Source organism: Nerophis lumbriciformis, linkage group LG07 (assembly GCF_033978685.3).
Source record: "Nerophis lumbriciformis linkage group LG07, RoL_Nlum_v2.1, whole genome shotgun sequence".
Classification (NCBI taxonomy): Eukaryota; Metazoa; Chordata; class Actinopteri; order Syngnathiformes; family Syngnathidae; genus Nerophis; species Nerophis lumbriciformis.
The window spans coordinates 37274418-37297500 of NC_084554.2; the positions used below are offsets into that span (position 1 = coordinate 37274418).

At 38.8% G+C, this 23083-nt stretch overlaps 1 protein-coding gene across 4 annotated transcripts in view; it reads right to left on the reverse strand.

Moving 5' to 3' along the window:
• The window catches only part of cdh7a (cadherin 7a), a 340872-nt gene that overhangs the window by 83742 nt on the left and 234047 nt on the right, over nt 1-23083 (reverse strand). For all 4 annotated transcript variants that reach the window (XM_061965236.1, XM_061965237.1, XM_061965238.1 and 1 more), the window contains one exon: nt 17660-17827. In XM_061965236.1, the coding sequence (XP_061821220.1) occupies nt 17660-17827 (168 nt within the window). The remainder of the gene's footprint in view (nt 1-17659; nt 17828-23083) is intronic.

The following is a 23083-nucleotide window of genomic DNA, read 5'->3' on the forward strand; positions in this document are numbered from 1 at the left end:
GTTCTCTTACACTTTTCCAATCAATCAATTCTCAACTAAAATACTGGCTAAAATGTGTTTTTTGTATACCGTCTTGGCTATCAAACGGGCAAACGTTGCATTTAACAAACTACTTTGTTTGACCTTTTGGAACGAATTACTAACGTAAACCTGAATTACAACTTTAAGAGACATTTTAAAATTATTTCCAAACTCATGAAAATAAAGGAGAACTGCACTTTTTTGGGAATTTTCATTTACAATCCTTGGCCTTGTGGTTAGAGTGTCCGCCCTGAGACTGGAAGGTCGTGAGTTCAAAGACTATAAAAATGGGACCGATTGCCTCCCTGCTTGGCACTCTGCATCAAAGTTAAAAGTTAAAGTTAAAGTACCAATGATTGTCACACACACACTAGGTGTGGCGAGATTATTCTCTGCATTTGACCCAAAGGGTTGGAATTGGGGCTTAAATCCACAAATGATTCCCGAGCGCGGCCACCGCTGCTGCTCACTGCTCCCCACACCTCCCAGTGGGTGAACATGGGAATGGGTCAAATGCAGAGGATAATTTCACCACACCTAGTGTGTGTGTGACTATCGTTGGGACTTTAACTTTAACTTATGCAAGACAAGCACACTCATGTTTTTTTGTTTCTTTTCATGCATTCTAACTCGTCAATAACTGCTAGCAAAAGTCAGCTAACAATAGAGCTAAAGGGAATCGCTCTATTCCGCCTATAAATCACCATAAAACATATCCAAAAAAACGCCATCAATGTAAGTATATACCTAGGTAATGTAGTAACAGGTAGGGCTGTGAATCTTTTGGCACCAAACGATTCGATTCTTTAGGGTAACGATTCCATTCAGAATGGATTCTCTTTTTTTAAATAATATTGGATGCCAGCTCTATGATTAACCCCATGCTTTCATAAAATAGATGAACAGCTGTCATAGATGTTTGTATTACTTAAAAGAAAACTGGTTTTGTTTAATAGAATTCTACCCAAATATTCAATAAAGTCAAATACAAATAAGGCAACAAGAGAAGTATCCCACACTTCTCTTGTCTAAAGTAAAATCTGGACAGCAGATATGATCATCAACATCAGGGGTGTCCAACTCATTTTAGATCGGGGGCCACATGGACAAAAATCCGGACTGGTAAAATCATGGCACGATAACTTAAAAATAAAGACAACTTCAGATTGTTTTCTTTGTTTAAAAATAGAACAAGCACATTCTGAAAAGGCACAAATCATAATGTTGTTGTTTTTTTTACATGTACATGTTGTGGTTAATGGTATTCTACCTTTATTTGTCATTATTTATACTTTCTGAATAAATGATATGATAATTTTCATCAGTCAACTCATTGGTGTTAATTTTCAATCTATCCAAAAAAAAAATATATATATATAAAAATCAAATTACAGGATGTTATTTATATAGTTTGCTCATTTTTCTCAACTGGTGCACTAACATATGTAGCATACATCTACAAAGATACAAAGAATTGCTATTGCGCCATCTAGTGGACACATTTAGAACAGCAGTAAATAAATAAAACATTGCGGCTAATTTTTAAACTTAGCAAACTCATCTTGTACATTTGACACCCATGATCTACATCAACAATATGATTTCATTTCATTTGATTTTATTAAGTTTACTTGAACAGGGACAAAGCACATTGATCTAGATTGCTGTAAATGTGTAAGTTTTAGCTACAAAGCTAGATTCCAACCATCGTCCCTGGGCAAGATGCGGATGGCCAGGAGCAAACATTATACAATTAAAACAACAGTCATTAAGAGCCTGCCTAAAATAATAGAACAACTGATTAATATCTCACACACATCCAGCACCCCCCGCGATCCCAAGAGGGACAAGCAGTAGAAAATGGATGGATGGATACTCTAATGATGATGTTTACAAGTCTGATTCTGAAGTAGCCATGATTTTAGCATATTTTTTAATTGCCTTCATGTGTCAACATAGCATACATGAGAAGGGATATGTTGCAAAACTAGACTGCCCTTACTAAGAAAGCCTGAAAGCACCTTTCCTGAAGGGAACTGTTAGGTTGTTTAAAGGGGAACATTATCACCAGACCTATGTAAGCGTCAATATATACCTTGATGTTGCAGAAAAAAGACCATATATTTTTTTAACCGATTTCCGAACTCTAAATGGGTGAATTTTGGCGAATTAAACGCCTTTCTAATATTCGCTCTCGGAGCGATGACGTCACAACGTGGCGTCACATCGGGAAGCAATCCGCACACTTTACCGACGAAAGCTATGCTACGACAGAGATGGCAAGAATGTGTGGATATCCTGCGACACTCAAAGCAGATGCATTTCCAACGATAAAGTCAAAGAAATCTGCCGCCAGACCCCCATTGAATCTGCCGAAGTGTGTGAGCAATTCAGGGACAAAGGACCTCGGTAGCACGGCAAGCCATGGCGGCAGTTTGTTCCCGCAGACGAGCGAGCTAAACCCCCTGAATGTCTTGGCTCACACCGTCCCTTATTCCACCGAAGATGATCAAGAGAAGAATATAGACCCTAGCTTCCCTGGCCTGCTGACATCAACTCCAAAACTGGACAGATCAGCTTTCAGGAAAAGAGCGCGGATGAGGGTATGTCTACAGAATATATTAATTGATGAAAATTGGGCTTTCTGCACTCTCAAAGTGCATGTTGTTGCCAAATGTATTTCATATGCTATAAACCTAGTTCATAGTTGTTAGTTTCCTTTAATGCCAAACAAACACATACCAATCGCTGGCTGTCGTGTCGTTTTCGTCGGTTTCGCTTGCATACGGTTCAAACCGATATGGCTCAATAGCTTCAGTTTCTTCTTCAATTTCGTTTTCGCTACCTGCCTCCACACTACAACCGTCCGTTTCAATACATTCGTAATCTGTTGAATCGCTTAAGCCGCTGAAATCCGAATTTGAATCCGAGCTAATGTCTCTATAGCTTGCTGTTCTTTCCGCCATGTTTGTTTGTGTTGGCTTCACTATGTGACGTCACAGGAAAATGGACGGGTGTTTATAACGATGGTTAAAATCAGGCACTTTGAAGCTTTTTTTAGGGATATTGCGTGATGGGTAAAATTTTGGAAAAAAACTTCGAAAAATATAATAAGCCACTGGGAACTGATTTTTAATGGTTTTAACCATTCTGAAATTGTGATAATGTTCCCCTTTAAGATTTTAAAAACCAGATTAGCATCATGAAATTGTACCTAATTTTCCCAGTTCAGTAGTTGATAATTTTTCCAATATATTACAGTGGTCATAACGAAAAGATGTCCTGTCCAGAACTTTCAGAGCCTGCTTATAGCACATCGGTTTCAGTGTTTTCTTACAGCCTTGAGACCAACTGCCATTTGCCTCAGTGGCTGGACAGGACAGATTTAAAATAATAATAATAAGGACAGATTTAAAATAATAATAATAATTATGAAAAAAAAAAAAAAATTAATCGATTAAGAATCAGTACAAATAAGAATTGCGGTTAATTCTAAAATCGATGTAGGCACACTTAAAATCCTTTCATTTTCTCAAAACTCGACATTGCGCCTTATAACCCGGTGCGCCTAATGTACGGTATAATTCTGGTTTAGCTTACCGACCTCGAAGCAATTTTATTTGGTACATGGTGTAATGATAAGTGTGACCAGCAGATGGCAGTCACACAAGAGATACGTGTAGATTGCAATATGATGGCAGTCACACATAAGATATACGTGTAGACTGCACTATGATGGCAATATGACTCAAGTAAACAACACTAACTAAATCGTTGAACTTTTACTTACCCATTTTATGCAAGTCGTTTGGCTTTGCTGTGGGCTTTCGTTAAGTTTTCTCTGCTGCTATGCTTAGCTGTAACAACACAACGCTGCGCGCACAGCACACTAGCTGGTGGTGCTCAATAAATTCTGACGGGTTCTGATGGGTTTTATAAATGATTTTTGAGGACGTTTTAGCGTCCTCAAAAATCCAAACATTTAAAAAGCAAGATTGAAGTTGATGCATGTTTTAAATAAAAGTAACGTCAGTACATTTTTAAGACCTTTCAGATTTTAGGAGAATTGTAGACATTTTGAGGCCTTAAATTCAAATTATTGGATTTAAGACTGGTCAACAAATTATGACGTGTCTCTTTGGACATTTATCTTGTTCCGTCACCCTTCAACAAACTTTTTGTGAAAGTGTGTTGAATATTTGTTGTATATTTGCTCCTCCTAACCTGTCAATGCTGGTCCATTTGCTCCTACAACATGTTCTTTGTCTCTAAAGCAAAAGAGAGCTGTTTTCCCCAAAACAACTTTGGTGCCTGAGTGAGTTGAAATCGAATGATGCCGCACGTATCAATTTATCAGACAATGGGTTTTATAAAGCCAAATGCATTTATGGGTAGTCAGTCATATGCGGCACTTGAAAATATCCCAAAACCAAAGCAGTAATTATGCAAAGTGGTCGTTCAACCACTCTGAAGTGTCAGAAAGAGCTTTTGAATAAATGTATCTCTACTGAGGTTATCTGGAGTGTACTTTTTTGCAGATTTATTGCACATTATTTCAAACTGGAATTTACTGAGTGGAAAAACAAAACAAAATATTGTTTATTGGATTTTTGTCATTTGTTTAAAAGAAAAATAAGATTGGCTTTTGTCGATACGGTGAACCCAAAGATGTTGCCTTCAAGGGGCGAAGTGAAAATGTGTCACGTGTCCATGCATTAAATTAGTCCAATTTCTCAAATAGTTCAGCTCTAACTAAGCCTCCTACAACTAGTGTTGTCCTGATACCAATATTTTGGTACTGGTACCAACATTATTTTGATATTTTTCTGTACTTTTCGGTAGTTTTCGAAATAAAGGGGACCACAAAAAATTGCATTATTGGCTTTATTTTAACAAAAAAACGGTACATTAAACATATGTTTTTTATTGCAAGTTTGTCTTTAAGGGATGGCGGACCGGTACATTTCAGAGGTGGTATAGTAGACTTAGACTTCCTTTTTATTGTCATTCAAATTTGAACTTTACAGTACAGATAAGAACAACATTTCGTTGCATTAGCTGGTTGTAGTGAAGGATAAAAAAGCAATAAGGTGCAGATATAAATAAATAGATTACTGTACAGATAAATATATTGCACTTTTGCATATGCATACAGGTTTATGAATGTATGTTATATTGTCTTTATATTCCGGCGAGTTAATCCATTTTTGGGGGGAATTGAGGGGATTATTATGATGCGTTCTAGAGTCTTACGGCCTGAGGGAAGAAGCTGTTACAGAACCTGGAGGTTCTGCGGAACCTCTTTCTAGAGTCCAGCAGTGAAAACAGTCCTTGGTAGGGGTGGGAGGAGTCTCTGCAGAACGGATAGTACTGGATATGATTAAATAGTATCGCGGTACTATACTAATACCGGAAAACCTACAACCCATGGAAACACCTTTGTGTTCGGTTTTTGAAAAGTCGGACTAACAAAACTGGATTGGAAACCAGATCTCTCGAGAAGGTGTGTGCGGCCGGAGAGGACCCTTCGTTTTAGTCTCAAAGCGCAGGCTACAACCCGACAGCAGATACCATTCAATAAAAACATAACAACTATTGTAATAAAAAGGAGACTGTTTATTTGCCTCACAAATTAAAAGAACATAAGATTTTGAAGTGAATCGATGGTAGGAAAAAAGAAAATTATTACGTTACGTCTCGATTACTGTAACATATTATTTTCGGGTCTCCCTATGTCTAGCATTAAAAGATTACAGTTGGTACAAAATGCGGCTGCTAGACTTTTGACAAGAACAAGAAAGTTTGATCATATTACGCCTATACTGGCTCACCTGCACTGGCTTCCTGTGCACTTATGTGATTTTAAGGTTTTACTACTTACGTATAAAATACTAAACGGTCTAGCTCCATCCTATCTCGCTGATTGTATTTTACCATATGTCCCGGCAAGAAATCAGTACATTTGTATTTTAAACATTCGTTTAGCTTTACGTGTTTTTTGTAGAATTTCGTGCACATGTGTCATGGCTAAATATGTAGATTGGACAATGACCTTGTCTCTAAAAAAATCTCTATTGATTTGTTTGACTGCGTTTGAATGTGTTTTGTGTCCCTAAACAATTTAGCTCCATCCTATCTTGCTGATTGTATTGTAGCTTATGTCCCGGCAAGAAGTCTGCGGGACAGTCCTACCTCATACCCACCTGGTCTGCCAGAGCATAAACAGACATAGCAGAGGAGATCAGCGTTGTCGCAAGTATTCAGACACCTGCAGATTCTAATTTGCTTACAAATATAGTCGTTTTTTTTACTTTTATATACGTGAAAGCACGTATCACTTTGTTTGTCAACGAGCAGCTCGTGACGTAAAAATAACACAGGACATGAAAAAAGTACATTTGTATTTTAAACATATTCGTGTAGCTCGACATGTTTTTTGAAGAATTTCGTGCACATGTGTCATGGCTAAATATGTAGATTGGACAATGACCTTGTCTCTAAAAAATAAATATCTATTGATTTGTTTTACTGCGTTTTAATGTTTTTTGTGTCCCTAAACGGTGTAGCTCCATCCTATCTTGCAGATTGTATTGTGCCATATGTCCCAGCAAGAAATCTGTGTTCTAAAAACTCCGGCTTATTAGTGATTCCCAGAGCCCCAAAAAAGTCTGGGGGCTATAGAGCGTTTTCTATTCGGGCTCCAGTACTATGGAATGCCCTCCCGGTAACAGTTAGAGATGCTACCTCAGTAGAAGCATTTAAGTCCCATCTTAAAACTAATTTGTATACTCTAGACTTTAAATAGACTCCCCTTTTAGACCAGTTGATCTGGCGTCTCTTTTCTGCTCTGCCCCACTCCTGCGTGGAGAGGTTATTAAGTGACCCCAGATTAAGCCCTAGCTGTTCAAAGTCGGGACCCGAGGTGGACCACTCATCCGTGCATCAGTTGGGGACGTCTCTGCGCTGCTGACCTGTCTCCACTCAAGATGATCTCCTGCTGGCCCCACTATGGACTGGACTCTCACACTATTAACTAGATCCACTCAAAGTCCATTGCACCGGTCGCCCAGAGGGGGTGGGGTCCCCACATCTGCGGTCCCCTCCAAGGTTTCTCATTGTATCCCATTGGGGTTGAGTTTTTTCTTGCCCGGATGTGGGATCTGTGCAGCCCTTTGAGACACTTGTGATTAAGTGCTATATAAATAAACTTTGATTGATTGATTGATATTTTAGAAGGTAGCTGAGGAAATGTAAAATGCCAACTTAATTCGGAATCCTGAACAAAATACAAAGGAGATGAAAGTCAAAGAAGCAGGTGTATTAAAGGCGAATCATAAAGCGTACACAAACCTCTTCACGCTGCATTTGTGCAACCTTTATCTGAATATCAGTCGAGGCACAAACGGTCTTCGGATTTAAAATTCTTTCCAACAATCCACAGAGCCTTTTGAATGAACTTTGAGACATTCAAAAGTTTTGTTTCCATGATTTTCATCGGAAACTTCCTTCGAAAAAACTCTTCCGTCGCCTTTCTTTGCATTCGCCCCGATACATTCTCGGTAGTAGCGTCATGTCCGCAGCGCAATCCAAAATCATTTCTTTTTATTTTTTTTGTCCTGTCCAGCCACTCAGGCAAATCATATTGTTAATGTAGATTCCCATATCGGCTGTACACATTTACTTTACAAAAGAGAAGTGTGGGATACTTCTCTTGTTGCCTTATTTGTATTTGACTTTATTAAATGGATTTATATTATTATTTGGTGCAGCCGGGCCGGAGCAGGAGGGGATAGAAAGAGAAAAAAAAGGAAGACACAGAGGGAAATTGTGGGGATAAGACAGAGAGACAACAACAACAAACACAACAATAATAACAAGAACAACATCAGCGAATAGGATATGTACAAATATGATGGTAGAAGTGATAGCAAAGAAGCAGTTAGTGAAATAAATATTAATAACACAGAAATAACAATGAACATTATTACACTACAAATGGAGCAATACAAATACCAATAGAAATAGCGCCATTGATAATGAATAATAACAATAATTACCTCTATTATCAACAATACAGTTGTTCAAATGCAACAATACATATATGTAATAATAACTTGAAATACAAAAAAAAAGCAGATAAATGGAGGGGAAGAAGGAGAAACAAACAGTAGTAACCTTGTAGATTGTTATAGTAACAATAGGTTAAGCTTTGTCAGTGTGCCATGTGTTACCCAATTTACCCTAGGGCAACAACGTTAATATATGTTTGATGAAACGTGATTATATGCATGAGTGTATGTATGTATATGTGTTTGTATATGTACAGTATGTGTATATGTATGTTTGTACAGTGAATGTATATGTACAGTATGTATATACGTATGTTTGTACAGTGAATGTATATGTACAGTATGTGTATTTGTATGTTTGTACAGTGAATGTATATTTACAGTATGTATAAATGTATGTTTGTACAGTGAATGTATATGTACAGTATGTGTATATGTATGTTTGTACAGTGAATGTATATGTACATGTATGTATATATGGCCATTTCAAGATCATTTCTTGATGCCAACTGTTATTTAACATCAGCATAATAGCCATTAGAGACGTACTATTTGTAATCGGTGCCAATATTACAGCAGACATCAGTTAAAACAAGTTGTAAGGGACCGCAATGGCCAGTGTGACGTCATAGGTCAACCGGAAAAGTCATTCAGTTATCCGTGCTAAAATGAAATAGGCGCCCCCCAGTACTTCACTGTGCAACCTACTAATAAAAGTCTCAATCAATCAATCAATCAAAACCAGCGTACGGGAGACATATGGTGTATGACCAATAGTCGAATTAGAGAGTGTGCATGGACTCTTGACTTCACACGTAGGTGTGAAAACACAAAAAAATGAACTATTTGAGAAATCAGACTAATTTAGTGCATGGAAACGTAGTGAGCGGCCCTCGGGCCAAACAATGATCTTGGTGTACAGTAGCATCATGAGTGAGGGGTTTGGCACAATATTGCTATTGATAGTGGAGATCGTTATGTTTGATAAACAGTTACCATTGCCATCAATGAATGTATGAACTTAAAAAAGGTCAGTATCAATAGTATGGAAAAAAATGACAATAAAAACATCTTTGAAGTCTCTGAATATGTATATTCAATTTAGGAAGCTACCCTTTGGCGGCGGGCCAAACGAAACAAGTCGGCGAGCCAAAAGTGACACCATTGTGTAAACATGATGGTGATGTGAAATTCATCTTTCATTGACTGCTAGGCTCCAGAAGTGTATTGATGGGGGTTTGTTTTCATAACATAAAACACTGCTCTTACTTCAAGTGTGATGCATTCATTGAGGATGGGAAAGTCCACAATCATGACACTAAATGGCCCTTAAAGGGACTGTCTGCAACTTCTTTAGTTACATTTTTATGACTAAAAAATATGACAAGATCCCCGCCGGCTAGCATATGTTACCATTAATGCTTTAATAGAATTATATACATACATACAGAGCTATATGTATGTATATGTGTGTATATATATATCAGTGTTTCCCACACATTCATTTATTTGTGGCGGCCCGCCACGAAAGAATTACGTCCGCCACAAATGGATTTTTCGGCTTTTGACTCGCTCGACCGCTCATAAAAGCAATGGGACTGTCTGTGAATGTTGCTTGTAGTTACACCTCCGGTGCAGTAGGTGGCGGTAGCCTACTATGCATTGTAACTCCGCCACTAGCACTTAACCTGGTGGGCCAGAAGAAGAAGAAGAAGAAGAAGAAGAAGAAGAAGAAGAAGAAGAAGAAGAAGAAGAGGAGGGACGGACGGGATCAAAATATTCGCCGGCTACTTTTCATAATGATGGCGCTTCCTACGTTTCTACCTCAAACGTCCAAAAGCTGCTGAAAGCCTTGATCCAGGATGCCATGGGGAAAAAACTTAAATGGTGCCTTTTGGCGATAGTTAGCAGCTTGGTGGCTCATAGCCGGCTAGCTAACGCTTGCTAGCGTGGTAGCATTGCTTCATTTTTACAGGTGTTATAGGTATAGATAGTAGTGATGGCAACACCGATGCATCGGCGCATGCGTCGAGCTCATAGAGCGAAACCGTGTCGGTGCGCGTACCGCTTTTAGAAAGTCACGTGACCGATCATGAGCTGTTTTGGTCACGTGACCGATACGCAAACTCTGTGCCCTGTGAACGGCTCTTTTCTACAGCCGGAGAAATAATAACTAAGAAGAGAAAGCGTCTAAAATTGAATACGTTGGAAAAACAGGTTGTTTTTTTTTTAATAAAAATGTGTAAAAAAATAATAATAATAATTTCCAGGTCCACAAGCATCCTCATTCACAACACGTTCTCTTAGATTTCACATTATTTATTGACTGTATCTAAAAAAGACAAAAAATATATTTTTATTTAAATGAAGTTATGAAATAATCCTAAATGAAATACAATGACTTGGTTTATATTATTGTATATACTAGGTCAGTGGTTCTCAACCTTTTTTCAGCAATGTACCCCCCGTGAATTTTTTTTTAATTCAAGTACCCCCTAATCAGAGCAAAGCATTTTTGGTTGAAAAAAAAAGATGAAGTAAAATACAGCACTATGTCATCAGTTTCTGATTTATTAAATTGTATAGCAGTGCAAAATATTGCTCATTTGTAGTGGTCTTTCTTGAACTATTTGGAAAAAATATATAAAAATAGCTAAAAACTTGTTGAAAAATAAACAAGTGATTCAATTATAAATAAAGATTTCTACACCTAGAAGTAATAATCAACTTAAAGTGCCCTCTTTGGGGATTGTATTAGAGCTCCATCTGGACTCATGAACTTAATTCTAAACATTTCTTCACAAAAAAAAAAATCTTTAACATCAATATTTATGGAACATGTCCACAAAAAATCTAGCTGTCAACACTGAATATTGCATTGTTGCATTTCTTTTCACAGTTCTTTTTGACAGACATTTTAGTGACAAACCTGAGCTTGTGCTTCACGGAGTTTATGAACTTACATTCATATTTTGTTGAAGTATTATTCAATAAATATATTTATAAAGGATTTTTGAATTGTTGCTATTTTTAGAATATTTTAAAAAAATCTCACATACCCCTTGGCATACCTTCAAGTACCCCCAGGGGTACACGTACCCCCATTTGAGAACCACTGTACTAGGTCATAAAATCAGTGTCAGTTAAGTCGGTCCATAGGTTGCCTGTAGGGATTTTTATTGTCCAGCAGATGTCAGTATTTAGTGACACATTATCGACACAGTATCAATACAGTTTTGCAATGTGTCGAAACGCTTCATGAGGCCTCATCAACCCATCACTAGTAGATAGGTTATAGCTGCATCGCTCGTGGCTCGTCATATATTTAACGTTAATCCGCGATTTCACCGAGCGTTTCACTGACGGTGAGCAGCCTGACGCTGCTTCATTAACACCGCCGCTCTTTGACTCGGGGGCCGGGCAGACGCACGTAGTAACAGTCACGTGTTTTCATACCGACGAGCTAACGTGTCCAGGTTATAACCCTGTTGTCAATAAACACACATGGACTGAAGCTAAATTGTCCACTGCAGCATGTGAATGCAATGAAAAGAATAAAATGTGAGCCAACCAGCTGTTAAAATGTTGTCCAGGTTAATGTTTTGGCCATTAAAGGCCCTTCATTTCAAGATTTCAACTGTGATCGGGCTTTAAACAGGTGGCTGACCTGTTCAGATGGGTGTAACTGCTACTGGTCAAATAATGTGAAATAGCATTTAATTTTACATGTATGCAATGCCATTTAAATGTAATTATAGATAATAATAATAATAATAAATACTGTGTAGTGTTGTAAATAGTCAACGGGAAGGATTTTAGTAAGATATAAGCCATGAGCACTACACAGCCAGAAAAAAACCTAAGCAGGACAAGTAAAAATATTGGGGCAAGTAGATTTGAGAAGTCAGGCAAGTAGAAAAAAACCTTAACGTTGAACCCTGCATGTGTTGAGCTGCTGCCGCTTAAGGTTAGACGGCACTGTACATAGAGCGCTTCTGCTCGTTAGTAATAAATTCTAATGTTGGATGTTCACTCCTTCACACAGATGAGTATAGAAAAATATTTTCAACGGCCGAAAAGGGCTCGACTTGGAGAGGAGGTAGGCCTACAGTCCGGACCACAGGTGCGACCAGTTCAGCAGCAGCAGGAGGAGGAGGAGGAGGAGGTTGACTGACTGTGGCAGGACACCTCTGCCTCTGTTTCACTTCATGTTGCTGGTAAATAATATGGTTGTAGTAGTAGGCTAAAGTTAAATTATTTAGTATTCACTAATTAAAGGGGCAGAGCTTTAAGAGACATTTTAGCTTTTATATTTTATAAGATATATTTTTTGTAAGAACCACAATTAATAAATATATTTCAGTGAATCACTAATTGTTCAAATCTGTATATAAATATGTACATAAAATGTTGTAATTATATTCCAACTCCGCGTTCTTCTTGGTCATCGCCGCCACCCCCCGCCCCCCGACCACACCACCACAAATAGATGCCTGTCCTGTGGGAAACACTGTATATATATATATATATATATATATATATGTATGTATATTCTTTTTTTTTTTTTTCTCTTTAATGTGTCTATATTTTTTACAATTACCAATTTGTCTCGATACGACTTTTTCACTTCCAATACGATATTGGAGCTTTGAGTATTGGCCACTACTGATATTAATTCGATACAATAACAGCATAAATCATATTACCGTATTTTCTGGACTATAAGTCGCAGTTTTTTTCAAAGGGGGTGCGACTTATACTCAGGAGCGACTTATGTGTGAAATTATTAACACATTACCGTAAAATATCAAATAATATTATTTAGCTCATTCACGTAAGAGACTAGACGTATAAGATTTCATGGGATTTACCGATTAGGAGTGACAAATTGTTTGGTAAACGTATAGCATGTTCTATATGTTGAGTTGAGTTGAGTTTGAGTTTATTTCGAACATGCAAGTATACAACATGATACATCACAATCTCCAGTTTCTCTTTTCAACATGTTCGAAAAGGAGTAGGAAGAAGCAGAGCTTATTTAATCCTACCCCTTTTCTTTTACATAACAGTTGCTAAAACTTTTGTTCACTTCCTGTTCTCAATTTATTCACAATATACTCCATAAGTAATCACAATAAAATAAGTAAATAAATAATAATTGGTGAAGTAAGTTACATTTCATATGTTGAGATAAGTAAGATTATTTTGTGAGTGAAAGAATGAAAGAATGGATGAGTTAAATAAATTCAGAATGTTTATCATGGTTCTTCTTCTTTGTACTTTGTAAACACTTTAAGTTTGAAGAGTTTCTTGAAGTGGATCATATTAGTACATTGTTTGATTGCTTTGCTTAATCCATTCCATAATTTAATTCCACATACTGATATACTGAAGGTCTTAAGTGTTGTACGTGCATACAAATGTTTTAAATTACATTTCTCCCTAAGATTATATTTCTCCTCTTTTTTTGAGAAGAATTGTTGTATATTCTTGGGTAGCAGGTTATAGTTTGCTTTGTGTATAATTTTAGCTGTTTGCAAATTCACTATGTCGTAGAATTTCAGAATCTTTGATTCAATAAATAAAGGATTTGTGTGTTCTCTATATCCAACATTATGTATTATTCTAACTGATCTTTTTTGTAACACCGTTAATGAATGAAGTGTACTTTTGTAATTATTTCCCCATATTTCTGCACAATAACTCAGATATGGTAACACTAGTGAGCAGTAGAGAATATGAAGTGATTTTTTGTCTAGAACATGTTTGTTCTAGACATGTTGTAGTTATTTGAATGACTCTTACCATAATATGTTACGTTAACATACCAGGCACGTTCTCAGTTGGTTATTTATGCCTCATATAACGTACACTTATTCAGCCTGTTGTTCACTATTCTTTATTTATTTTAAATTGCCTTTCAAATGTCTATTCTTGGTGTTGGGTTTTATCAAATAAATTTCCCCAAAAAATGCGACTTATACTCCAGTGCAACTTATATATGTTTTTTTCCTTCTTTATTATGCATTTTCGGCAGGTGCAACTTATACTCCGGTGTGACTTATACTCCGGAAAATACGGTACATACTTTTATTATTTTTTTATTTTGTAGTGTTGTTTACTGAACACAAGGAGTGAACAAAAAAGTATATGTGTTCCGATGATTGTTGTGATGTGGAGAAGGGGTGGGATTAAATAACATCTGCTACTTCCTACTCCTTTTCCGACATGTTGAGATGTAAAACCGTTAGCCTTAGTTTGCATGTAAACTGGTATGCATGTCCGGAATAAAACGAACTAAACCTAACAATTTATTTATATATATTATAATATTCTGTTTTTATTTACGATTTACACAACGTGCCAACTTCACTGGTTTTGGGTTTTGTACAATAAATAAATCGATTTCGATTATTGACATTTACTAATCGATTTTATACTCATCTATGTCCGAATTGCGATGCATTTAAAATGTATTATATCCCCCACCTCTATTGTTTTATTATTATTATTATTTTAATAAGTTTCATTAAGTGAGATTACTACAGGTTGGAATCTTTGGCCACCTCACGATTGGATTACGATTCAAGAGCTACAATTCGATAAAAAATCGATTATTCTTTCAGCTTTAATTTATGTATATTGATAGTTTTAAAATGATTTTCGTTTCACTAAATAAGCATTTATCACTTGCAACTTTTAAAAACACTGCATTTGTAATAAAAAATTCCCATCAGATTTATAGAATTCATGGAAATGTGTGCAAAACTGGATAATAATTGCCCTATAATAAAGGGTGGGATCTTTCAGTGAGGTGGCCAAATTTTAAAACTGTCTGCATTACTTTAATTTACAATAAATACATCGATTGACGTTTACTAATCGATTTTATATCAAATATTAATATCAATGATTTGTCGAGTGATATCAAGGATTATACGTCGGTCGCGTTCCCAGACATATCGAACTACTGTGCTCCAGACATCATTCCACACGACTAAACAGATGGAAACTTGGAAAATAATGGAGGTCTCCCGGATAAATATGCATCGTTTTTGCTCGGGTAAGGTTGCATTTCATGATTTAACATTACAATGCCATGTTTGTTGCCTTGTTGCATGCGGCGTTTACGGGTAGCGTGTTTTTCCCCGTCTTTATCAAAATAAAACTATAGCTGTCAACATTGTCTATGTACTGAAAGTTTCATTTATAATCGCTGCCTTTGGTAAAAGCTTAACTCTTTTAGGTTTTGCTCACATTTGCTTTCTTTTGTTTACTCGTCGCAAACTTGTGTTTAAGAAATACAAATGATATCAAGACAATACTTGAATGGGAAATAATAAACGTAAAAGTATATCAAATAAACCTTTAACAAAGTGATCACTGCACACTCACGCATTATTCGACTCTGCTCCCTTGGACTGGAGTGTGAGCTGCTTTCTTGTTGTTGTTTCCACAAATCTTGCACTTTTCCGCCCTTTTTGATTACCTCTCGAGGAACTCTGAAGAAACGTTTATCCTTCCCGCGGTTTGAACAGCCGAAAACAACACAATCATAGGGCATTTTTTTCTTGTCCGAAAGCAAAATGGCGTCTAGTATCCATTGAAAACAGAGCTAGCTTGACCCCCACCAGTATTCATTGGGCGGAACGTGAGCCAGACGTGACCCCAGTAACATCCCAGCAATAGTCTAGCTCGGGGGTCAGCAACTCGCGGCTCTTTAGCGCCGCCCTAGTGGCTCCCTGGACCTCTTTCAGAGATGTGTGAAAATGGAAAAAGATGAAGAAAAAAATGTATTTTTTGTTGTAATATATTTTCTATAGGAGAACAAACATGACACAAAACCTCCTAATTGTTACAATTCCCACTGTTTATGTTATACATGCTTCACTGATGAGAGTATTTGGCAAGCACCGTTTTGTCCTACTAATTTCAGCGATCTTTGAACTCATCGTAGTTTGTTTACAAGTACAACTTTCTCCAATGCTGCCCCAGAAGGATGTGTTTTATGCCACTCCTTCTTTGTCTCATTTTGTCCAACAAACGTTTTATGCTGCGCGTGAACGCACAAAAGTGAGCTTTGTTGACTTTATTAATTTGCTGGAGTGCTTATCAGGCATATTTGGTCAATAGTAGGTATATTTTAGCTCATTTAATTTCCTTTACTTATGTCCTCTATGTATTTAATTTATGTCTCATGACACATTATCGGTATGTAATATTGGTTGCATTTCTGATAGTTGTATGTGTGCCATGTTGTTCCAGACCACAGCGAACGTTAACCAGCTTGCAAAGATTATAATAAATCCATTAGAAGAAGACAGCCTGCCGTTTCCATTAACTTGGACACACACATCTATACCTTTGGCCATCCTGAGCCAGTAATTTCCGGGAGTTATCTCATCCTGTGAGAAGCCTCCATTTTTACTGATGATTTCCAATGTTGCAAAAATGTGTAGAATACAAATTAAAATACAACATTTCTGCCAACGAAGATTTGCGTCAGCCTTTGATAGTAGGCTAATATAGACACTTACATCATTTGTTGCCTTCATTATAACACTTGTATAAGACATTTTTTTGTGTGTGTATTTTTGGTCCAATATGGCTCTTTCTACATTTTGGCTTGCCGACCCCTGGTCTAGCATGTTTACCTTTTGTAAATGACTTGACTAAAATAGAAGAAAAGCCCAACCGTGTGTGCTCAGTGGAGGATATTTAGATTTACTGGCTGTCTGGTTTTGCACGAGTAACCACGCTGCAAGACTGCGCAAAATGCGCAAACATTCCGCAGAAATCAATGGTCAACTTTTACAACTGTGCCATCAGCAGTGTCCTCACTTACGGATTTTTAGTGTGGTTTGCTAGCTGCACTAAAGCGAACCAACAAGCCCTCCAGCGAGTGGTTAAAGCGGCGGGGACAATTACAAAGAAGATACTCCCAGAGATGAGTGCCATGTACACAACTCACTGCCTAAAGCGAGTACACAACATCCTGAAGGACAGATACCACCCAGCACATGGCCTCTTCAACCTGCTACCCTCTGGAAGGAGGTATAGATCGATTCGCGCCAGGACCACCAGAGTATCTCACAGTCTGTATCCCCAGGCTGTGAGACTGCTAAATGAACAGCCTTCCCCTTTGCTGCCCCGGACCATCTTATTACCTCACTCTTCACCACCTCAATAATTGTGCTCTGGACATTGCATTGCTGCAACATCAACATAACACCCATCAGACATCTGACTGTTCCCACCCCCACGTCCCTCTTATCGTGATCTTCCTGACAATGCTAAAATGTAAACTATTGTCAACCTGCACATCAATGCAGTTTCTATGCCGCTGGACAAAGCTCAAACAAAATCTTGTTGTTCATGTATGACTTAAGTGTTATTATGACAATGACAATAAAGGAATTGATTGACTGCCTGTATCGGACATTTTACATGCAAGTCAATATCATCCGATACTTGTTTTTTGGCGGTATATAATGCTTAAAACATACTGGAAAGTTGCAAACAGCTCTTTAAGGTTATTTCCTGTCGTAATTATCCAGAGAGCTACTCACTGTGAGGGAAGCGAGGCGGGTTGTCGTTGACGTCGGTGAGCGTGATGGTGATGGACGTGGTCCCCGAGAGTCCGCCCATCTGGCCGACCATGTCTTTGGCCTGGATGACGAGCACGTACTGGTCCCTGGTCTCCCGGTCCATGTTGGGCAAAGCGGTTCTGATGACACCTAAAGGGGACAGATGCAAAGGCTAAGAACTCACTCCTGGGTCTTTGAGTGATGTTGGCCATAGGAATGTCGTACAAAAAGAATGAGATGAGTCGATACACATTCTGAGTGGTACAATGTGAGTATTAGAGATAAAACAAACCGCCTACAAATACACTATATTGCCAAAAGTATTTGGCCACCTGCCTTGACTCACATATGAACTTGAAGTGCCATCCCATCCCATTCCTAACACATAGGGTTCAATATGATGTCGGTCCACTTTTTGCAGCTTCAACTCTTCTGGGAAGGCTGTCCACAAGGTTGCGGAGTGTGTTTATAGGAATTTTTTCACCATTCTTCCAAAAGCGCATTGGTGAGGTCACACACTGATGTTGGTCGAGAAGGCCTGGCTCTCACTCTCCGTTCTAATTCATCCCAAAGGTGTTTTATCGGGTTCAGGTCAGGACTCTGTGCAGGCCAGTCAAGTTAATCCACACCAGATTCTGACATCCATGTCTTTATGGACCTTGCTTTGTGCACTGGTGCACAGTCATGTTGGAAGAGAAAGAGGCCCGCTCCAAACTGTTCCCACAAGGTTGGGAGCATGGAATTGTCCAAAATGTTTTGGTATCCTGGAGCATTCAAAGTTCCCTACACTGGAACTAAGGGGCCAAGCCCAACTCCTGAAAAACAACCCCACACCATAATTCCTCCTCCACCTCTTGTCAGTTTACGTGGCCTAATACTAGGTGGCCATTTTCTCATAATAAAGCCGAATGTTCATATTTAGGAGCGAGGAAATTTCACGACTGGATTTGTTGCACAGGTGGCATCCTATGACAGTTCCACGCTGGAAATCACTGAGCTCCTGAGCAAAGTTCCCTCTACGATGCGCACCTGCGCAATTGCGCACTGCTCACGCGTCCTCTGCGCACAGCAAATCTATGCCGCGCAAAAAATCAAATACCACTCTAAACAAAATAAACAAATAGTTTGTTTTGTATGATTTTGCAATGCAACTGTGAGTAACAGGTGACGAAAGGCGGCCACAACAGATAAAAACAATGTCAACACTTAAATTATTGTAACGTCTGTGGAGACACTTAAAGGAGGACAGGAATTCCATCGGTCCCTTTATTTAGCGAAATTGTTTGTCGGCCATAAACACACCAAAACAATGTGTAAAATACTTTTATCTAGCAAAACTGGTCGTTGTCTACCGTACAAACCAAGCCAAAAGCAACTCTTTGTCATCTGTTATATCAACAGCAGCCGCTTGCTCTCTCTCACCTGCACCAACACATACACTATGGCAATTAGCCACTGGTGCATTTATGGCCACACAAAAAGTTGGACAACTCCAACACTACACGTAAAGTGTATATTTCAGGTCGTTTTACTATGACTCCTCAATCAGTGTGCTTATTCTACTGTCATTTGTTAAGAATGTTATTTTTTGGATATTAATCATGAAATGATGTTACAGGACTACATAATTGCTAATAAAAATATTTATTTTACGGACAGAAAGTTAATAAACACCTCATCTCATGCAACATGTGAATGTTTTAGGGCAGGGGTCGGTAACCTTTACCACTCAAAGAGCCATTTTGACCAGTTTTACACATTAAAGAAAACAATGGGAGCCACAAAAATCTTTTGAAATTTAAAATGAAATAACACTGCATACAAAGTTTTTTTTTTGCTTTGTGCTATGTTTAAACCAAGGGTCTCAGATACGCGGCCCACACCTTAATATGAACCCACACCTTAATATGAAAATTGAATGTTAGTTCAGCCCGCGGGTTTTATATGAATGGCACTTGACAGCGTCATACTTGTTAACCCTCCCGATTTTTCCGGCAGACTGCGAATTTCAGGATATCTATTCTCTCGAACGTGCCGTGATGGTACAGCATTTAGCGCCCACTACAACCAGCGTGCCGGCCCAGCCACACGTTGTATGGGGCTTCTGCTTGCTCAAGTAAGTGACAGCAAGGCATACTTGGTCAACAACCACACAGGTTACACTGACGGTGGCGGTATAAAAAACTTTAACACTCTTACTAATAATGCGCCACACTGTGAACCCACACCAAACAAGAATGACAAACACATTTCGGGAGAACATCTGCACCGTAACACAACATAAACACAACAGAACAAATACCCAGAATCCCATGCAGCTCTAACTCTTCCGGGCTACATTATACACCCCCGGTACCAAACCCCGCCCACCTCAACCGACGCACGGAGGGGGGGGGGTTGATGTGTGGGGGAGCAGGGTTGGGGTGGGGGCGGGGTTTGGTGGTAGCAGGGGTGTATAATGTAGCCCGGAAGAGTCAGGGCTGCATGGGATTCTGGGTATTTGTTCTGTTGTGTTTATGTTGTGTTAAGGTGCAGATGTTCTCCCGAAATGTGTTTGTCATTCTTGTTTGGTATTGGTTCAAAGTGTGACGCATTATTAGTAAGAGTCTTAAAGTTGTTTTATATGGCCACCGTCAGTGTAACCTGTGTAGCTCTTGACCAAGTATGCATTGCTGTCACTTGCGTGTGCAAGTAGAAGATGCATACAACAAAAGGCTGGGCAGGTACGCTGTTCGTACAGATTGTAGAGGGCGCTAAATGCTGTACCATCATGGCACGACCTTATTATTATTGTTAGGGTGAAAATCGGAGAATATTAATCCTTGGAGTTTTCTGCGAGAGGCATCGAAATCCGGAAATCTCCCGGGAAAATCAGGAGGGTCGGCAAGTATGCAGCTGAGCCGCATCAGAGTGATCAAAGAGCCGCAGGTTGCCGACCCCTGTTTTAGGGGAACTAACTGTGATCTCTGAAAGGGGTACACAATCTTTCAAAAGCAGGACCCCCACCCAGGCATAAAATACTATAGTGCATAGCTGATTAAGAAAAAAACAATATCTAAGTGGGTCAAATCACATATATTAGAAAATAATCTCTTGAAATTGACTACTGTCACTTGATTATAATAATAAGACATTTAAATTGTTATGTCAGGTTTGAGACAAATGTGCTGCTGGTATGACCACAGTGTGCACGTCTGTATTCCACTGAATGCTCAGGGTGTTTGTGCGTTTGCTCACACACATGAAACATTAGAGGGAACATTGCTCCTGAGAACAGCCCATTATTTCACAAATGTTTGTAGAAACAATCTCCATGCCTAAGTGCTTGATTTTATACACCTGGGGTGGCCAAATACTTTTGGCAATATAGTGTCTCAATTGTGACAAGGAAAAAGTGAAAATGAGTGTTTTGTTAAGACAAAAAGAGTGAGAACATGTGGTTACTTTAGCGTCCACCATGCACTGTAGCTGGTCTGCGTGCTGTCACAACACATTTCTGTGCAGAGCAACACTTGACGGGGTTAACGTGGAGACACGAGCACAAGCAAGAAGACATTTTGGCTGCCAGGCGCGGCATTTTCGGTCCGTCCAAGCCGTCATGAGCGATTTGGATCAGGCGAGGATCAGACAGTGGCGTCAGATGTCTGACATTTGCCACCGACGCTCCTTGTCATAGGCACGTCCAACACACCAAACGCACTATTTTCATTAACAATCTTTTTTTTTTTTGCAATCTCAACTTTATCTCTCAGCGCCAAAGACAATAACTCCAGATATATTAACTGTGCACATTTAAAATGCAAAGAAAATGGTGTTAATCCTTCAAAAGCAATCACTGTTGCTTTCAAAGTTAATGACTTTGCGCACAACGCCACTCATTCATTAAAAGGCACTTATTAAAGATTCCTTCTGAATATATGGAAGATTAGTCATTCTTTGTCAATTTGACTTGCTTTGGCTCCGTCGCTGCTTGATCAAGCAGATCAGAAGCTTCCGCTCTCTTAATCTTCGAGAGATGCGACGGAAAACCTGTTATCGCGTATTTAATGTACCATCGGATACTCTGTTTATGTTATGGCTTTTTGCTGGTGGGGATCACTGTCATAAAGAAGCAGTTTAGTGAAAGCTGCATCCTAAACATATGTGTGTATATATATACACTATATTGCCAGTATTTGGCCACCCATCCAAATGATTAGATTCAGGTGTTCTAATCACTTGGCTCGGCTAGAGGTGTATAAAATCAAGCACTTAGGCATGGAGACTGTTTCTACAAACATTTGTGAAAGAAGGGGCCGCTCTCAGGAGCTCAGTGATTTCCAGCGTGGAACTGTCATAGGATGCCACCTGTGCAACAAATCCAGTCGTGGAGTTTCCTCGCTCCTAAATATCAACTGTCGGCTTTATTATGAGAAAATGGAAGAGTTTGGGAACGACAGCAACTCAGCCACCAAGTGGTAGGCCATGTAAACTGACAGAGGTGGAGGTGGAGGAAGAATTATGGTGTGGGGTTGTTTTTCAGGACTTGGGCTTGGCCACTTAGTTCCAGTGAAAGGAACTTTGAATGCTCCAGGATACCAAAACATTTTGGACAATTCCATGCTCTCAACTTTGTGGGAACAGTTTTGAGCGGGCCCCTTCCTCTTCCTACATGACTGTGCACCAGTGCACAAAGCAAGGTCCATAAAGACATGGATGACAGAGTCTGGTGTGGATGAACTTGACTGGCCTGCACAGAGTCCTGACCTGAACACCTTTGGGATGAATTAGAACGAAGAGTGAGAGCCAGGCCTCCTCGACCAACATCAGTGTGTGACCTCACCAATGCGCTTTTGGAAGAATGGTGGAACATTCCTATAAACACAGCCTTCCCAGAAGAGTTGAAGCTGTAATAGCTGCAAAAGGTGGACCGGCATCATATTGAACCCTATGGGTTAGGAATGGGATTGCACTTCAAGTTCATATGTGAGTCAACGCAGGTGGCCAAATATTTTTGGCAATATAGTGTATATAAACACAAACCATTTATATATATATACAAAATATTTTGCTTTGCTAACTTTACACGAGAAGACTGATTTGAGATAATAGTACAGGGGTCGGGAACCTTTTTGGCTGAGAGAGCCATGAAAGCCAAATATTTTAAAATGTATCTCCGCGAGAGCCATATAATATTTTTTAACACTGAATACAACTAAATGCGTGCATTTTTAAGTAAGACCAACATTTTTAGAGTATAATAAGTCTCTTATTCTTTTTAATACCATTGGTATTCTGAAGCTAACCAATAATAAATATAATTATTCTTACCATTAATGCGACTTCTTGAACAGGTGCGATAGAAAACGGATGGATGGATTAAAATGCATGAGAATGTTTTATATATTGAACGTCATTTTTAACACT